This window comes from Echiichthys vipera (genome assembly GCF_963691815.1).
Source record: "Echiichthys vipera genome assembly, chromosome: X".
Lineage (NCBI taxonomy): Eukaryota > Metazoa > Chordata > Actinopteri > Perciformes > Trachinidae > Echiichthys > Echiichthys vipera.
Genome location: NC_139825.1, coordinates 20,555,506 through 20,575,314, shown reverse-complemented (window position 1 = coordinate 20,575,314; position 19,809 = coordinate 20,555,506). Strand labels below are relative to the sequence as shown.

Below are 19,809 nucleotides of genomic sequence, written 5' to 3'. Positions count from 1 at the left end.
TTTTCTTTGCTTCCTAGCATTCTTAGTTTACCCCTTTGGGGTTTATTTATTTAGGAGCAGAACATTTTCAACAAACTGAGTAACTGTTGCGTATCCTGGGGGAATGGTGGACATTTCTCTGCAAGACGCCACTCCAAACCTCCACACACAATTACTCCTCTCCATTCCACATCTCCAGTCTAAATCCAAATATAATTTAGCATTTTCCATGTCTGGCCCTCAACGCACACTCATTTTTGTACAAGAGCTTTTGACGCATATGTGATGCGTATACAGTATTCTACTTAGATTATCTGACTGGATTTCTCTGTAAACCATTTTAATCATCATTCATTGTCCTTAAATATGCTCTGTAAATAAATGAACATTATTTTATTTGACCAGGGAGCCTCTGGTGAGGACGGTCGCCCAGGACCCCCTGGCCCACAGGGCGCTCGTGGACAGCCTGGAGTCATGGGATTCCCTGGACCCAAGGGAGCTACTGTGAGTAATTATATAAAAAGAAATAAATGTATATGAAGATAAAGTGTTATCTATATAAATAGACAGATATATCTGTTTAAACATAATATAGTTTGGGCCAATAGAACTTTTTTTGTTGTCTTTGTTGTTGTATTTGTCCCCGCTAAAAATAAGTACCTGAATCCAGAATAGAGACCCCGCATGTTCAACAACACCTGGAGTACTGATATACATGTGTATGTTATTTGATGCGCACCATGACATTCACCCTCTCTCCTCTCAAAATAGATGTAGAACCAAGCAAATCAACAGCTCTGTGACTAACCGTTGCATTTTGTTTCTGTTGTGAATAGGGTGAGCCTGGCAAGTCTGGAGAGAAAGGACTGGGTGGAGCTCCTGGTCTGAGAGTAAGTTATTCACTTTTTCTGCGTCCAAATGGATCTTACATGTGCTGTTAATTCAAAATACAAAAAGCATTCAGCTGATATCACCATGTCTGTGAAGATTCTATTGACACAATGATTTCAAGATATACATCTTTATATAAATCATTAATTAATCAGCTAGGCTGTGTATTCAGACTCATGGGACGACCTTAATTTGCAATGACATTGAGTCATTCCCAAAAACAAACTAAAAGAAAACAACAATAAATACAAAACACATACACTTCCAGAGAAGAAGCGATACCATCATAAAAATAATAGAAAGCCAATAAAAACATTTATGATTAGGGAAAATAATTGGATAGATAAATTAAGATAATAAAGTTGTAAAATAAAATACAGTTGTGTAAAAAAGCCCTGGAATTTTTCGATCAGGGAAGAGAAATTATAATTAAAATAATTTATCATAAAAAAAAATACAGTTGTGTAACAAACTCTTTCAATTAAGGTGTTATAATGCATTCCAGGAGTCAGGTGCACTACAATTAAAATCTGTTTTAAAAGAGGTTATTATATTTGAATAATTGAGCAGGTTAACCTTAACCTTTTTTGTAGATTGTTTTGTATTCTCTGGCTACTGTGACTCCCCGCTGCTGTTTCTGTAGTTCAGCCCCCACATGAGAAGCATGTTGAAAAGCTCAATTATAGCTATCAGATGTCTATCCACTTAATAGCATCACCTTTGGCTTAACTGTTGATATCTATCTATTTGTCTGCTCCCTTCCCGCATCCTCCCCCTCCTCCCTCCCTTCCATCCACTTCTCAGGGTCTGCCTGGCAAAGATGGAGAAACCGGCGCTGCTGGACCCCCCGGCCCTTCTGTACGTATCTCTGTCTTCCCCATCCCACTCCATATAGCATCAACACTGATATTATCTTTCCCGTTTTCTTAGTCTGCACTTAGAAGCAACCTTCAGTATCTCCATTTCCCAGACTGCCTTGACGATAGCTCTGTCTGGGAGAAAATAAAAGTCCTTGACACAAATGTCTGGACATTGTAAAATGGCGTCACTGACTCACAGACTTTGGAATTTTGTGTTTCAATGTGCTAAATAAAAGACTGTTTAACAGAATATGTAAAAAAAAAAAAAAAAAAGATTCATTATATTGTGTATTTTTGTCAGAGATAAAGCTAAATGCCCCCCCCCCCCCCCCATCTGAAACATAAAAGACTAATGTAGTTTATGATGTATGTTGACTGTGATTATGGATTATCTGTTTAGGGCTCAGCTGGAGAGAGAGGAGAGCAAGGACAGCCTGGTCCCTCAGGGTTCCAGGTGAGTCTCTCAGCTCAAACCTTTACCTGAAATTGAAAAGTTGAAAGTGAATGCAGCTGTTTCTCTAATCATGACTGTAAATCATGTTTTTCTCTTGCTACATAAATATTCCATCAACCAACATGTGCTGATTTATTAATTTATGTGAATTTGCTTACATATTTGTTGTTTCTCCCCTGTGCTCAGGGTCTGCCTGGACCTCCTGGCCCCCCCGGTGAGGGAGGCAAGCCTGGAGACCAGGTGATTACACTTTTTTGGTGAAATATAGCTCATTAAGTCACAAAAACTCAGTTTATAGGCATATATAGATAGATACATAGAGAGATAGATAGTTTATTCATCCCTTTGGGGAAATTCATGAGTGCAGTAGCTTGCTCCAGTAGTAACTTCCCTGATAAAAAGATGAAAGGTGCCAATAAAGAGTACCACATAGTGCTTGAAGGATTATTACACAGAGTCCAATGGGTAAGGGTACGGGGAGCAGCTCAGTCCTGCAGCTGACCCACATGAGCCTACTACTGCAGCTGCTTCTCTAGACTGCCAGGATGTTGTGGAGGGGGTGACTGACATTGTTCATAACAGTCTGGACCCTGACTCCGTGTGTGGAGAATATATCCCAACAAATAATTTGGTGGATGCTATTATCAACATTACTTCACAATAAGGCGGATCCTTTACTCCCAGCCCTGACAGCGATAGTAAGAACATGGCTGGCCTACTCAGCCTGTCAGCCTGTATAAATAAAGGTTAAATAAAAAATGAAGAGAACTGGTACCTGCTGCCACCATTTTGGTGATGCTGAACATTGATTCCAGATCATCCTAAAATGAATCCAACAAGAACTCTGAGGCTACCTGCAATGTAACTGTATAGCACTTTGCTATTAAAAATACAGTATTCATTTTCACAGTCATCTTACCATTTAGATCATTTCTGTATCACAAAGTGGAAAAGTGCAGGATTGATATGTTTTATAACCAGGTCCATGTTCTTTTTATATGCATTTTTAGACATTCTACATCCTGTTAATACCCAGCTCTCACTGATAATATTGAGTTAGCTTTGCCACTGCTGTAATCCAATCTAGACTTCTAGCAGTAGTAGTAGCAGTAGTAGTAGTAGTACTGGTTGTAGTATTTACGCTTTTCTCAAACATACATGGCTTTATGTGCCATATACTGATCCTGAATATCTTTGAATTCCTCCTTTTCTCCTCTCAGGGTGTTCCTGGAGAGGGTGGAGCTGCTGGCGCTACTGGACCCAGAGTAAGTTGACAGTCTGTATTTAACTTTGCTGCTGTTTGACTCATTTATTGCCAAACATCCCGCTGATTGTCGCTCTGTCAATGTTCAGGGAGAGCGTGGTTTCCCCGGAGAGAGAGGAGCTGCCGGCACTCAGGGTCTGCAGGGACCTCGAGGTCTGCCTGGAACCCCAGGAACTGATGGACCCAAGGTGAGTGGCATTTTGTCTAAAACCACAAAGAGACTAATTTTAAATTATGAAATGTTACAGCCTGAGGTGCACTTACACCAGTAGCAAATATGTCATTTTTATATTAATTCATTCTTATCACATGCAGCAGCAGCAACACATTAATTTGAGCATGATGATATTTAATAATATAACCTCAGGTGTTTGTGAGTTGAGGTGAGTTGAGCTGTGGTGACGAAATTCTACATTTTACCAAAAAATAGTTTATCTGAGCAGGTAAGTCACTAAGATTCTGACATCTTTTAGTGAGTAGATGACCCTCTATATGGGTTTTGCTGTATGAAGTAGCACCTCTCCTCAGTTTTCCTGAAGGTAAACGTGATGTTCTGGCTGTGCGTCTGAGGGGTCACAAGATGATCAACAGGAGCGGAAAGTTGTGCTTATTCTATTCAGACTCTGTTGTTTGCTTAGCAGAGACTTCTTTATTTCAGGGAAGGTGGCTCACCTCTGTTATAAAACACTCTGAGAAACCCTGTGCAGTATATTTACATACCAATAAAAGACTGCATTATTACCTTTTATGAGGATCTGCACGATTCAAGATTCTTTGCCTTCATTTAAATACTACATTTAGTGAATCCATAAGATGTGAGTATTTTAAAGAGAAATAAGATTTTGTTAAACAACAGTTGTTCAGCATATTTCCAGTCAAGCCAGATGGTCACTTTCTTATCAGCCACCAACAAATTCCAGGCACTGCAGAAGTTGCATCAACTGCACTGTGAGTAGAGGAAGAGCTCACGACGGCTGCAATTCTCCTTTTGGTTTGTTATCTGGTCTGATTTAATCCCAGTTCATAGCTTCCCTTAAGGTCAGACAGGAGGGGATAGAGAGGATGAGGATTATAGAGCTGACAGGATGAGGATGGAGGAGGGACGAGTAGACAGTTTGTGAAGCTCGACTCTGTAAAAGATGCAGAACGTCTCGTTGCAAGAAACAAATTGTAAATTTGCCCCCTTCAGTAGAAATCCACTTTGAATGTATTCATAGCCAACATGGAGGCTGTGTGAGCCCTGTGGCTACAGTTTAATGACGGGAGAAGGCAGCAGAGCTAGTGTTTGTGCATCTGATCTTCAGTCTGAGGCTGCAGGACAAAAGTACTGCTGATAAGCCTGACGATTCTGACCAGGAGTTGGCCCCCTGGAGCCACTTATAAAGAAATAAAGGCTGCATTGCTCTCCATTATCTTGGGTTTGATAGGAGGAAGAGAGATTTTTTTTTTAAAGATAGGACTGTCATTTCTACCAAAAATACAGGTTTAGATGTCAAATCAAAACGAACAATATTGTTTTGATGGTTTTTCTCTACACTTGAATGCATCAGATTTGTCAGCAAACTTGGTAAAAGTTTATTTTTAATCCAGCAACTGAACAACCTGTGCCAGGTGAATACTATTGAACCAAATTGTTAACATTGACCTTGAACTCAGCATGCCTAAACAAAGATGGCCACAGGTCAAGTTGTCTCACTCTGACAGCACCATTTTTGGGGTTTCTGATTTGTGTATAAATAAACACAAAATCAAAAATAAAATCTGAAAACAGTATAACTCCTCATACATTTGTACCAGTTGCCTACACGGGCATTCAGAATACAAAGTACCTTCTCTATCTGCTGACTGCATACCATCCTCTTTTAATTATTTCTGTTCAATAATAGGGAGCCATTGGACCTGCTGGTACTGGTGGAGCTCAGGGACCCCCCGGCCTGCAGGGTATGCCCGGAGAGAGAGGAGGTGCTGGCATTCCTGGACCCAAAGGAGACAGAGTAAGCTACTGATTGGAACAAAGACTGAATATTTCTACATTTAATATGTAGAGTTTTCTCTACTAAGTCCAGTGACTGACTTGTATTTTTGCTTCCATAGGGTGACCTCGGAGAGAAAGGGCCTGAAGGTGCTCCCGGCAAAGATGGTGGTAGAGTGAGTAACTGTCATTGTGTTAAACAGTAACAGTCAATGTGGCAGTAGCTGCACTCATGAATGGCATCATAATGTTCAGTCCTTTACATCTTTAAACAATAAGTCTTTTGTGTTCATTCTTTGAGGGCTGATTTCTAAACAAAACGTTCATTCTCATGCCAAAGTTTTTACACCCTTTTGCTGTTTACTGTCGCAGGGTCTCACTGGTCCCATTGGTCCTCCTGGTCCTGGTGGTCCAAACGGCGAGAAGGTGAGTGATATACTGTTTTAATCTTTTTTCGCAAGTTATCAGTATGATCATTTCTTATAGAGTTTATTTTTTACTAAGCACACAGTGTGAGTTGAATTGCTTTACATGGTTTTAAATCATTGGGGCATATCTAACTTTTCATAGCTCAGTGTGCATTGGTGATGATACTGTGTTTGCTTACAGGGTGAATCTGGTCCCGCTGGTCCTTCTGGAGCTCCTGGTACCCGCGGTGCTCCTGTAAGTGTCACAGTTTTACCAGTAAATAAAGCTTGAAGGAGTTTTTGAGATAAATAATAATCCAAATAATAATAATAATAATAATAACAGTCAGCACTGCAGCCTGAACCAACCTCTTAGTGTGTGTTGCCTCTCTGCCTTCCTCTTGCAGGGTGACAGGGGTGAGACTGGACCTCCTGGGCCTGCTGGATTTGCTGGACCCCCTGTAAGTATCACTGTAGTAACAGCACTGGCCAGCATTTAGATCTGCAGAGGTCTGAAGCTCATCACTCTCTAGACACACATACTAAATGTCAAGACATGTAGTCTAATGGCTTGTAGTCTTGTTCTAGTTCGGACATGCTAGCACACAAGTTGCCTTCAGGGATTTCTGCCAGAAAGGGTTTTACCCAAATCACTATCTTTTCCTAAACTTAACTTAAGGCCAAGGTCTCCCATGTGCTTGCAGTTCAGGAAGTTACAGAGTATAATAATTGATTTAAAAAGTTATACTGAAGTTCTCTTTGCAGATTTTCTACTACTAAATATTTATAATAACTCTTCATCCACCTCACCTTTTGTGGCCTTTATGTGAAACATTGGGGAGGACAGCAACTAAGAAACTTGGCTTTTTAAATATGGCTAAATAACATTTAGTATATGCAGTGTGAATCCAGATATAATAAAAAATACATGTACATAAATTGAACCTGAAAAATACAACACACTTTACAAAACTAGTAACATGAAGTTAGTTATTAAAATGAGCACAGCCATTATTAATGCAATATTGAAAATGAAAAGGATCTAATTAAGTAATCTGATTAAAGCACATTAGATATACAACAGATAACCTTAACACCTTGATAACAATAAAATAAAGTTGCAATGTGGTTATCGTATTCTCTTTGATTAAAAGTACTGATACAGAATCTCATCTTCTGTTTTGTAACCTGGAAAATTAGATTTAATGGAATATTTTTCATCAAAAGAGGCATGAGCTGAGAGATGACAGACATCAACCCGACACAGCTTTTATTTCAAACCTCCCGTCTATTAGTATTGTCTGGAAATACTTGTTTATCTCATTGTCTTGAGGCCTCTGTGGATCATTTACTTGTCTTGACATGTGCCGTGTCCACTTCAGTGTATTATTCTCTGGGGAGAAATTAGTGTGCAGACAGCCGAAAGTCGTTGTATCACGCATCCATTTAGTTCCTCTCAAAGAGTCCAGGCAGACATCAAATACGTGTTTTTAATAAGCTGCATCCTTCCAAATGGATTTTCATCAATATTTTTGTGGCAACAGAATTCATCATACTTTTTTCTAGGTCATGATGAATTACACCACAAGGTGTCTAAATCATTTTTGGTTCACAGCTCACAGACTGTAACATCACAGCTCTTTGCCACACGGACTAAAAACAGACATGGGTGCTATATAAAACATCAGCAGCACAAATTAAATATTTTGACAGACTTTTAATTGCTGTTGAAGCAGGAATAATTTCAATCACGCTATGTATAAAACAAAAATCATGAAAGAAAGAAGAAAAATTATGCCGTTTTTAAGTATATTTTGTAGTAAAAAGCTGCTTCTCTATGTAACCTTTACTGAACACCAGCCATTGTGGCCACAAGTGACACTAACACAATAATAGTAAATGCTTAAATGTAGCACAACAGACGCACTAGTACTCATAATGTCAGGGAACTGACTCAGTAATAGCAGTTATACAGTTTTATCCACTATAAAACACATCACTTGCAACAGCTATCTGCTCCTTCTCAAGGTCTGATTCATGAAAGATATTGCACTAATGATATTAGAGTACAAACACGCCCATAACGTTTTGCAGCTGCGCGCAATTTCCCCTTTTTTGTCCTCCTGCAATTATCTCCACGTGGCAAAATATGAATAATGCCTTTGCACCAAGAACACAGTAGGCAAAACAATGGCAGAGAAAAAAGAAACATTATATATTCAGAACGTGAACTACAGGTCCAAGGAGGTACAGAGGCATTCTTCAAAACTTTAGATAAGGAATTTAAACCTGACAGAGATAAACTGTTTTTGGAATTTGATATCCCAGTGTGTCAGTGCTGTCGGAGTTTTCATACACACACCTTGATATTGTTAAAGAAGATGAAGTACACTGCTAATACAGTAAATGCGCTTTATTACCCTAAACTCTCTGAAGACGCTAACAATTTCACTGTAACTGCGTGTTGCTATTGGCTCTGGTCTTTGTGAATTGGACTGTTTTTGAATGAGGCTTGTTGGCATAGAAAGAGATATTTTGCTAACATGAAGCTATTCGCTTGGCAGCTCTGTTAAGGATGCATTTCACAGTTTCTGATTCTATACACGTTTTCCATCTTAAAGCAACTCCTGCGATTTAGTATTGCACTTCCCCAAAAGTTGGGTAGCATGCAAAAAATATCCTGACAAGAGAAAAAGATATCCTGACTTTTAGTTCTTAGTATAGTTCTAGGTACTGAGATTTTATTGTTCTTACAGGCTGAGTAGTAATAGCCATGACTAGTAAACTAAACTTCATGTATGAAATCAATGGAGTGCCACTCTAACCACATTTATTTTTAGTTAATCAGGAAGCACCACCCTCAATTTTAACAGTATAAACATTTGTTGTGTTATTTGCTGACATATTTTTTAACTGTTCCTGTCTTTTTATTTCAGGGTTCTGATGGTCAGCCAGGAATCAAGGGAGAGCAGGGAGAATCTGGACAGAAGGGTGACGCTGGTGCCCCTGGACCTCAAGGACCCTCTGGTGCCCCAGGACCTGCGGTGGGTGTTTTTTTTCTGGACTTTGCCTTCGCCTGTGGCTGTGGATGTTTGCAGCCTAGTGGCGTTTTAGTCTTAACAACCAAAAACATTATATGACATGTCTCCGGTTATCTATGCTTAAACTGGCAGAAAATTCATCTTTTTTCCCTTTTTAATTGAAAGCTTGAGTTGTCGTTGTCACTGATTTTGCCACACCTGGCAGAATAAGCAGACAAAACCCAAACAGAATCAAACAACATTTCAAAAGCAACTGAAAGAGTTTTAGATTAGTTATTTATAAAACTTAAAATCAATTTCAGACAGTAATGTACAGTTTTCTGTTCCAGGGTCCTACCGGTGTTTTTGGACCTAAAGGTGCTCGTGGTGCCCAGGGACCTCCTGTAAGTGACCTTATCTTCAGTTGTGTTTTACTTTCGTCAGCGCAAACACATTTTGTGATACTGTCCATAGCTTTGTCTAACTTGATCTTTTCCTTTTCAGGGTGCCACTGGTTTCCCTGGAGCTGCTGGCCGAGTTGGACCCCCTGGTCCCAATGTGAGTTTACAACTACACCTGCCTTCAACCACTTGGCTTGGTCCTTAACCATACAATATATAAATATATATATAACACTGATATTGATACATATTTCCAAATTGTTTGACTGTTATCTTTGCAGTCTACTATATTTTCACACAGACCTCCAGAATAAATAAACTAAATTAAAACTTAAACCTTCATTATTATTTTTCTGGAGATAATAGGTTCATTATTTAGTAATCAAATAAAATTAGGTATAGTAAATTAAGAACAGAAATGGGTATAACTTGTGTTTTGCTAGCAAGGTGCATTAGAAAAGATACAGAAATGTTTTCTAAATGCCACGTGACTCATTGTCACCTAAGATGCCTTTTTAATTTGCACCAGGAAAGCATTTATCCTGCAGTTTTAGCCCCGTCACACCACCAAAGCAGTATGTCTGGCTCTTTAAAAACAATTAAGTTTAACAGCTGTGTTTCAATAATCCTGCAGGCTCTGTAAACATAATGTGTGCATGTATATGGGTGCTTGTGCACCATATAATTAACATGTATTACAATGTAATGTTGTTTCATGCATGTCATTTAATTTCATGTATGTTAAGTCATCCTCCTCACATGTTCTAGGGTAATCCCGGACCTGCTGGTCCTGCTGGCCCTGCTGGTAAAGATGGACCCAAGGGTGTGAGGGGAGATGGTGGACCCCCAGGCAGACAGGGTGATGCTGGGCTCCGCGGCCCTGCTGGGTCTCCTGGAGAGAAGGGAGATCCTGGAGAGGATGGTCCCCCTGTAAGTTTATCATACATTAATTATATTCCTCCGTATAACACTTCTGGGCTTTGACGTAATCTGCAATTTATTAACCTTGTGACGCTTGAAATACCACTTCAATCCCTCCAGAAGCTACATATTCAGCCACTCTATCTCTCTTTCTCTCCAGACTGCACACCTCCTTGAACACTGTCAAGATGAACACAGGTGTCCATTATGGAGAGAAAGAAATGGTTAAATGTGTTTGTTTTCTACATTTCTGTTGACATTTACGTAGCTCTGTCAGCCCAAAGAGCCAATTTCATCAGTAATGGACAGCAGCCGAGCACACTCTCCACTAACACGCAGAGCTGTCAGTGTCCATCACAGACTGTAATAGCAGACCAAGATATATAACAGCACAGAGCAGCACAAGTCTTGCAACAGACTAATGACATGACCCCCGGCTTTTGTCTTGCCTACACACACACAAACACACACACACACACACACGTCCTGTCAAGATAATGAAATATCACAGATGATTGCATACTCAAACATGAAGATAGCTGCTATGTCGACACTCCACTTTCCAATCTGTAAATTACATGTATGAAATCCTGAACCATATTTAACACATCAAAGTCTTTGTCAACTGAACGATTTGGTCTGGTGTCACTTGGAGTCAGATGTTTATTGTGAGCATGGGTTAAGGGAGCTTTCACGGTTGCACTGCAGGACATGTCGCAGAGTGGACTGTGGTGATGTGGATGAAGTAGACCAGGGAGGTGATGGAGAGATCGATGTTGATCTGTGATGCTGCACTTGGAAGTTGTTAAATCTCAGGTGCAGCCAATTACATGACATATAAATATATATAGTCATAAGTCAAGAAACAGAAAAAATTAAACAAAATGCCACAAAGGAAAGAACAGAAAACTTACTTCAATACAATCTTTAAGTCACACTCTGTTGTATTGAGCACATATCAGCAACTTAAAGGAGTTTCTGCTGGTTGCCTGGCAACTGTCAGCATGAAAACAAAATTCCAGGAAGTCACTGCTATCTCGTCTAGCACATTACCCTCTTTAAAAGCAAATTAAATAAGTGGGATATGACACGTTCATCAGTGAACTTTAGAGGTTCTGATTGGTGGATTTCGTTAAGTCGAACAGAGTCATGCTGTTTCCCGCTGTTTCCAGTCTTTGTGCTAAGCTAACCGATTGTAGCTTCATTGTTACCTACGGACATAAGAATCCCATTGAGTGAGTGAGCATATTTCCCAAAATTTCAAAGTATTTCTTATGTCAGGAAAGGACTGAAAGTCTGACTCTTGTGGCTTAATCGTAGAGAAACTAAATGATGATGAGAGAAAATTGTGTACATTAAAGAGTTTTTTGAAGTGGAGTTGTATGAGGTATTTGTGGTATAGTTGTAGATTGTGTAGATTTTATATAATGTGTTAAAAATGGAGGGAAAAAAACACAATCATAATTAAAGAATGGCAAATCATTTAACTGTTGATACATTTACCACACATTAACGCTCTTTTCTCCGCTCTCAGGGTCCCCTCGGTCCTTCAGGTCCTCAGGGTTTGGCTGGTACACGTGGTATCGTCGGTCTACCTGGACAGCGTGGTGAGAGAGGTTTCCCTGGCCTGCCTGGACCTTCTGTGAGTAACATCATGTTTACTTTATCGTATCTTTTAATGTACAAATCAGGGCTGCCACTTACGGTTATTTTTATTATCAATTTTTTTTTCTCCACAATCAATTGATTGCTTATTTAGTCTATAGATGTCTGGAAATAGTGAGAAATGCCCTTTAAAATGTCTCAAAGCCCAAGGTGGCATCCTCAAATTGCTTGTTTTGTAGAAATCTATAAAGTATTTGGTTGTGTGCACTTGCTGATTTCCTTTGTCTTGTGCGATTGTATCTTGAAATTCTGCAACTGAAGAAAATACAAGTGCCTATTTTCTTGTCTTTTAATTGGTGGGATAGTTGACTTAATAATAGTTGCAGCTCAACGCAATAATGTAATGTAGTAAAAATGGAGCAAATAAGTCAGTCCGCAGAGTTGGAACTAACAAATATTATTGCTCTATTAAAGATGAATCGATGGTCAGAATTGTTGCCGATTATGCTTCTTTCAATCATCTAAGTGTTTCAGCACTAGAGCTAAGTACTATGACTCTTACTGCAGTGTTTCTTGGTTGAAGGGAGGATGACTAATCATTAAATGGTCCCTGCAGAGTTTTGTTTTTTCCCACTGCTGTCATACTGTCAACAGCTAACCTTAAATAACAAAAGAGGCTGTTAACTGAATACATATTCATGAATATGCGCTAAGAAAACAAAGCCAAATCACTCAAGAGAAAGTAGACTCACACTGGCTCTGGACACTGTCCGTCTGCTGCTGTGGCCTAATTGGATCCCAGTCCCATCACGTCTCACATCAAAACAGCCAGGAATTTTCTCGTGGTGAACTGATTCCATTTGATGTACAGTAGGACATTTTGGATTTTTTAACATATCTTTGAAATGTGACACGAGCTATGTCCTTGACTTACAGCACCTCAGTGAGTATGTCCTGACCATTAATTATTATCAGTATGCATGAAACGGATGTCAGGAAAAAAGCGATGATGTCAAATCTCACCCAGGAACATTTCAAAACGAAGGACAAACTGACTGGACAGACACACTATTCCCAGAGCTGTGATTAGTCTTTGCTCCCAACGTAACAAAAAATAGTTCCTAAATGAAGGAGGATATGAGTAGATTAATAGGCCAAACACTGCAAAATCATGCTGCTTTTTATAACATCATAATTGGTAAATAAGGGGATGGTGTCAATTTTTTTTAATATTATTTACCGACTAATATGCAGTTCCAAAAACATGCTGCATTTATATACCTGCAAAATCTTCTGTCCCAATATAGGTAATTTCATCACAATAACAAAAGTGCAACACAGAAGATGAGTGGTTTAATTGTGCAGCAGAAACTGAGCTTTTTAATATGTAGACTGTTCAAACATATGAAGTGATGTAAATGTCACTGTAAGAAGAACCTCTGAAATGGATTATAGTTATAATTATACCATCTTTACAGCAGGAATCACAGCTCATTTTACAGAAAGCAACATGTAAAACTGTTTAAATAATAGTGTGTCCTTTACTCGATCTGAGGACTGTATAATAACAGTCCCATATAAATGACATGATGAGTTGTATCTCCAAGTAATTCATGATGTCTTATAATTGAAGTAATTTTGTTTAAGTGCAGTGATGAATCCTCTTTTCTCCTCTCTTCTCCTGTCAGGGTGAGCCCGGAAAGCAGGGAGGACCTGGTGGCAGTGGAGACCGGGGACCTCCTGGACCTGTTGGACCACCTGGACTCACTGGACCTGCAGGAGAGCCTGGAAGAGAGGTCAGACAGTGGGCAACACACAGCATGTGTGTGTTTTGATTCACATCTGCAATAATGTATTTATCTGTTCATATCCTATGACTGAAATAGCAGAATTTCGGTCTGGAGGCCAAGTTGATTAAAATTCACTGCTATTTGCGTCATGTATACATTTGCATTGTGTTCGCACCTTATTATCAATGTGTTTTGTCAAAGCAGGATTCATTATGCAGCAGATCAGTATTCAGTAGGACACCTGGCCGCTTGGTGGAGGTGGAAGCTATTAACACTTAGTATTGTCATCTGACAGGGCAACGCTGGATCTGATGGACCTCCAGGTAGAGATGGTGCTACTGGAGTCAAGGTGAGAAGAATATTAGTTCATTATTTTATGTGCAAAGCCAATCAATTCCTTGACACTGATGCATTTGTTAGACTTACTTAAAACTGCCTCTTAAATTATGACTTGATGCTGCAATAACGAAATTCGTACACAGTTAGGATGTGCACAAAGGAAATTAACATTCTCCACAATATTATTATGATTATAGAATAGAATAGAATAGAAATACTTTATTGATCCCAAGCTGGGAAATTGCAGTGTATCTCATTACAGCGTGGACTAAACGCAGGCAGAAATGGTGCTACAGTATTTGCGTAGCTTTTATCACATCACTGATCTTTCTGCTGTTGTGCTCTCTGTCCTGAAGGGTGATCGTGGTAACACTGGTCCCGCCGGAGCTCCTGGTGCTCCAGGTGCTCCTGGTGCTGGTGGCCCAGTTGGCCCCACTGGCAAACAGGGAGACCGAGGGGAGGCTGTGAGTAGTAATTCCAACACTTGTGACATTTTCTTTAAAAATAACAGTGATCTTGTCTCTATCTAAGTGAGCAGTTTAATTATCACAAAGAGGAGCATAATTTATAAAAGGTGGATTTTTCACTGCTAGATATTAGCGTATGCTCTGATAGCACACAAGAGAAGACGGGACGTTAAAGTGAAAAATAACCTCTATGTTTACTTTTCATACTTGCATGTCATTTATTAAGTGTTTTTTTCACAGATATTTTTTTCAACTAACATTTTGTGGTCTTTAAGTAACCTTATTGCAAAATTATCTTAGTCTTATTCTAGACGACATATTTGAACTTAAGTTGTTGAAAAGTTGCACTCTGGTTTTTAATGACTCGTGTTTCAAGTGTAATTATTTTTTTTCATATGTTTGAAATAAAGCATTCATTCATTCATTCATTCATTCTCAAGTCATAGTATTACAGATACAGATTCAATACAGTACATCCACAAACATTTACAATTCATTTTTACACAATAATAACCAATAACATGATAGTAAATAGGCTCTGTCCGTTCAAAGCAGTGCTCCAGTAATTTATGTTTGAACTGTAACATCACTTCCTTCTTTTGTTTTGTTCTTTCACAGGGTGCACAAGGACCTTCTGGACCCTCAGGACCTGCTGGAGCCAGAGGAATGCCTGTATGTATCTTTCTAAACATGAACACACACACACACACACACACACACACACACAAGCACAGTTTTGAGTTATGTGTATGTATATATTTTACAAAAGTAAAAACCTGAAAGTTAGACGAAATTGTTTGGTGATTTTCTCTGTTCATTACGCTGTGACCTCTAATGCAACAGAAAACCAAACATTCGTCCTAATTAGGTTGTTGTCCACTTGTTTCCAGGGACCCCAAGGACCCCGTGGTGACAAGGGTGAGGGTGGAGAGTCCGGTGAACGAGGACAGAAGGGACACAGAGGCTTCACTGGTCTGCAGGGTCTGCCCGGACCTCCGGTAAGCTTTCAGACTGAATGTAAATCTATCTGCGTCCAACCTTTGGATATCTGCATTTTATGCCACTTATCCAGATGCAGGTTGCCTTTGTTTAATTATTTTTATATCATTAGAAAGTATTGTTATTGTTTAGTTCTGGGAAGTACTAAAAATATATACAGAATTCTAGGCAATATTGTCACCACTGGTTTTCTATCATACTTTCATACATTGCACAACATGACCTTGACACAAGTACTAAACTAGGCTTTGGACTGCTGAACTGAATTGCGCTTTGGAATCAATAAAGTTGTTTGAACTTGAAACTGCATTCTATATGGTCTTAAAAAGTCTTAAATTCAACTTGTTGAATGCTGCAGAAACCCTGACGTATGAATGTAATCTATATTTGTTAAGGGTCAAGCTGGAGACCAGGGTGCTACTGGACCTGCTGGACCCTCTGGACAAAGAGTGAGTACTGACACCGCCAAAATACTTGGTGGTTATAAAAAATAATAATCTCTTTTAATTCAAAGACTAATGAAACATGTTTCTTCACATGACGTGTCTGTAGTGCTTAACATCAACATCTCCATTTCTCCATATAGGGACCACCTGGACCTGTTGGCCCTGCTGGAAAGGATGGTGGAAACGGTCTACCAGGACCCATCGGACCCCCAGGACCTCGTGGTCGTGGTGGAGAGACCGGTCCCAGTGTGAGTACCCACAAGAACTGTTACATTGATCTTCCTCTGAAAGTTGTAGAACTTTCACTTTACATGTAAGTAAAAAATAATGAATTTCACACCACATCATTATGAGTGCAAGGTAAAAGCTCTTGCTGGGTATGAATTGAATGCAGTGCTATCCCCCAGTTCATACCGTATACATGCCATTTGACATGATACATCACTAAGATCAAATTTGAGGCAATGATAGCAATTAACCCTTCTTTCTTTCTTTCTTTCTTCCTTCCTTTCCTCTCAGGGTCCCCCCGGAAACACCGGACCCCCTGGTCCTCCTGGTCCCCCTGGCCCTGGCATAGACATGTCTGCCTTCGCTGGTCTGGGTCAGACCGAAAAGTCCCCTGATCCTCTCAGATACATGAGGGCTGACCAGGCTTCTGGAAACCTCCGTCAGCATGATGCCGAGGTTGACGCCACGCTCAAATCTCTCAACAACCAGATTGAGAACATCCGCAGCCCTGAGGGATCCAAGAAGAACCCGGCTCGCACCTGCAGAGACCTGAAGCTCTGCCATCCTGACTGGAAGAGCGGTAAGTGACACTGAAAGGAATTGTTGAAATGGGAATGAGAGGATGAAGTAGTCAGCAGTTAGGGGGCAATTTATGTTGGTAGCTCAAGTTTGGGGAAGTCAAGATTTAGGTTAAACATAGTTTGTGTAGTCTGGGTGTGTTTGGATGAGGTGGATTCAGAGACGGTTTTTGAGATGTCAGAATTACTTGATTATCAGCTTTTTATGCACCAAAAAGGGGGTTTAATCTGAAGCTGATGTGTTTTTGTTTTTTGTTTTCCTGTAGGAGACTACTGGATTGATCCCAATCAGGGCTGTACCATCGATGCAATAAAAGTCTTCTGCAACATGGAGACAGGAGAGTCCTGCATCAAATCCAAGCCTACCAGCATCCCTCGCAAGAACTGGTGGTCCAGCAAGAGCAAGGATCGCAAACACGTCTGGTTCGGAGAGACAATGAATGGCGGATTCCACGTAAGTGGCACCATGTTTTTCAACTTCCTGCATTTCAGTTCACCCTCCTCTGCTATATGTACTACAATGTAATCACAGAATGACATTAGTTTTTTATTGGAAATATATTTAAATTTATTCTCACCTCCTCTTGCTCACCCATGACCCAATGCAGTTCAGCTATGGTGATGACAGCCTGGCACCCAACACTGCTGCCATTCAGATGACTTTCCTGAGACTGCTGTCCACCGAGGCTTCTCAAAACCTCACCTACCACTGTAAGAACAGCGTGGCCTACATGGACGCCTCAACAGGCAACCTGAAGAAAGCGGTGCTGCTGCAGGGCTCCAACGACGTGGAGATCAGAGCTGAGGGCAACAGCCGCTTCACTTACAGCGTGATGGAGGACAACTGCACGGTAAGACTGGACAGACTCAACACGCATGGATAGTACACACACTATTTCATGTAAATATACATACATGTACTGAATCAGAACATAATACAGTAGGTTATTCAAATTGGTTTCTCTTACGTTGTGGTGTTTACTCAATTCAAGCTAATCAGATTCTCTGCCAGGTCATTTAAAAGGTGTTACAATTATTCCCTCTGCACAGAAACATACGGGACAGTGGGGCAAGACAGTGATCGAATACAGATCGCAGAAGACCTCTCGTCTGCCCATTGTAGACATTGCCCCTATGGATATCGGTGGAGCAGACCAGGAGTTCGGAGTTGAAGTCGGGGCAGTCTGCTTCTTGTAAAGACCGAGGGATTGAAAAGAAGAGAAAAAAGAAGTGGGAATTCGAAAGAAATTAAGTGCAAGAGGCGCACACTTCAGATAAAGGAGGAGAGAAAGAGAGGAAAAGAAAAATCAAGACACTTTTTTTAAATGGGACTTTTTTTCTAAGTAAAAAGTACTTTTTCCACGTCGAACTCCCGTAGGATATCTGCACTGAAGGCAGCAGCAACTGTCATCTGTGATTCATCCAACATTGTCACCTTGCCCCCCATGGACACCCGGCACTCCCCAAAAACCCCTACTTCACCCTTGGTGAACAGCAACCCGCCCCAAATCCCACCCACCCCAACTCATGAACAAGAAGGAGGAAGTATGAGGCGAGTACGGGAACATGCCAGGGAACTAGAGAGAGAAAACATGTAGGTGTTATTTATTTATTGTTTAGGTTTGGGTCCCAGGTGTGGTAGGACTGAGTAATAAGTATGTAATAAAACACCCACTTACAAACGTTTAAAACCATATCCACCAAATTCCTCTCCTACTTCCTCCTCTTTTCTAATTACCCCATCACTCCTGTACCGTATCCACTAAAGCATACATATCTCTTTGAAACCAAAAATCTAGCTGTTCCTATTTCTACCACCACAGTGTGTATCAAAAGTTACTGCGTATTATAATAAAAGTCAATGGTGCTATGGTTGTAAAACAGTCTGTATTTTTTACATACTCATATGTAGTGACTTGTATATATGTATATGTGTGTATACATATATATACAGATTCTCAGAGAGAGCATCTCACCCTGGGATTTTGGATTTCATGGTGATAAGTGCCCCTGCCTCACCCCACCCTCCTGCTTCAACCCCCATGTGTAAACAAACATGCCCGTGATTTCTTTTTACAATCAAGGCAGGTCCAATTTTGGAGTTAATACTGAATTTAATTTTCTTTTTAGTTTTGTTTTGATATTTTAAAGCTACCTCACACAAAAAAAATCACAAATCAAACTGAGGCCTTTTCCCCCTGAATCTTTGTACACAAACCTTGTGTTTTAATATTAATATGACCAATAAGCAAACCAGAAGCATGGTCAAGAAAGCCCAGTCTGCTGCCCCCCTCCATTTGCTGTGACCTTTGCCCCCTAACCCTCTCTACTTCCTCCCATCAGTCCCCTCACACAGGGTGTGCCCTCTGCCTCGGCTTACACACATACACACACACACACACACACACACACACACACACACACACAAACACACACACACACACACAAACAGTGTCATTCAGGGTGTGTTTGACGTTGTTGCTCCAGTTTACAGCCAGCACAGAGGGCTCGTTTGTGTGAGGTTGTGTATATTTTTATTATTAATAATGTAATTATTATTAATAATAATAGCATTATTATATTATTATTATTATTATTATGATCATGCCTTGTTTTTGTTACGATTTAATTAATGTAAATTGGAAATAAAAGACAAAACCAAGTAACAGACTGAAGTTGCTTTTTATTTCTATCATGTTATGTTCTCCCCCTTGTTAAAGTATTTGGGGCAAGGCTGTTCACACCTATACATTTCACTGTGCCCAGCTGCCTTGGTGTGTTTTTGTGGTGATGTCTTGTTAAATTTCCAGGGGGAGAAACGCCTCAGATTTCAAGAACAGGAAGTGGAGAGATGAATGGATGCGGGGCCATTTTGATTTTGTTGATGGATATTTGTGGGGGGAAAAACAAAGAAAAACTTGGAGGTGGTAAAAGATCATTACATGTACTTTTATATATGTAAAATAGTGTTTTAATCATTTCCTTTAGCTTTAACACATGTTAGAGTAGAAATAGAAAGACACTGCCAACCATGATCAGATTCATTCTGTGAATTGATGTTTTCCTGTACTTCTAATACTTCTCTTGATCTTATTGCCTTTTTAGAAGCATTCCTATGAACAAAGTAGAGCTATGTTTCTTTTGTTTTCTTTTTATATTTGTTGTTTGTTTTTTCCTAAAATCGCTTT

At 39.9% G+C, this 19,809-nt stretch overlaps 1 protein-coding gene across 2 annotated transcripts in view; it reads left to right on the top strand.

Annotated features, from left to right (window-relative positions):
- col2a1b (collagen, type II, alpha 1b) overlaps positions 1-19,283 on the top strand; it is a 50,597-nt gene extending 31,314 nt beyond the window's left edge. For both annotated transcript variants that reach the window (XM_083939002.1, XM_083939001.1), the window contains 28 exons: positions 385-483; positions 816-869; positions 1,675-1,728; positions 2,131-2,184; positions 2,371-2,424; positions 3,405-3,449; positions 3,538-3,636; positions 5,335-5,442; positions 5,543-5,596; positions 5,793-5,846; positions 6,030-6,083; positions 6,235-6,288; positions 8,764-8,871; positions 9,198-9,251; positions 9,352-9,405; positions 10,017-10,178; positions 11,704-11,811; positions 13,463-13,570; positions 13,860-13,913; positions 14,260-14,367; positions 14,989-15,042; positions 15,261-15,368; positions 15,765-15,818; positions 15,956-16,063; positions 16,335-16,623; positions 16,888-17,075; positions 17,230-17,472; positions 17,672-19,283. In XM_083939002.1, the coding sequence (XP_083795128.1) occupies positions 385-483; positions 816-869; positions 1,675-1,728; positions 2,131-2,184; positions 2,371-2,424; positions 3,405-3,449; positions 3,538-3,636; positions 5,335-5,442; positions 5,543-5,596; positions 5,793-5,846; positions 6,030-6,083; positions 6,235-6,288; positions 8,764-8,871; positions 9,198-9,251; positions 9,352-9,405; positions 10,017-10,178; positions 11,704-11,811; positions 13,463-13,570; positions 13,860-13,913; positions 14,260-14,367; positions 14,989-15,042; positions 15,261-15,368; positions 15,765-15,818; positions 15,956-16,063; positions 16,335-16,623; positions 16,888-17,075; positions 17,230-17,472; positions 17,672-17,818 (2,730 nt within the window). In that variant the 3' untranslated portion in view covers positions 17,819-19,283. The remainder of the gene's footprint in view (positions 1-384; positions 484-815; positions 870-1,674; positions 1,729-2,130; positions 2,185-2,370; positions 2,425-3,404; positions 3,450-3,537; positions 3,637-5,334; positions 5,443-5,542; positions 5,597-5,792; positions 5,847-6,029; positions 6,084-6,234; positions 6,289-8,763; positions 8,872-9,197; positions 9,252-9,351; positions 9,406-10,016; positions 10,179-11,703; positions 11,812-13,462; positions 13,571-13,859; positions 13,914-14,259; positions 14,368-14,988; positions 15,043-15,260; positions 15,369-15,764; positions 15,819-15,955; positions 16,064-16,334; positions 16,624-16,887; positions 17,076-17,229; positions 17,473-17,671) is intronic.
- Positions 19,284-19,809: the final 526 nt, after the last annotated feature.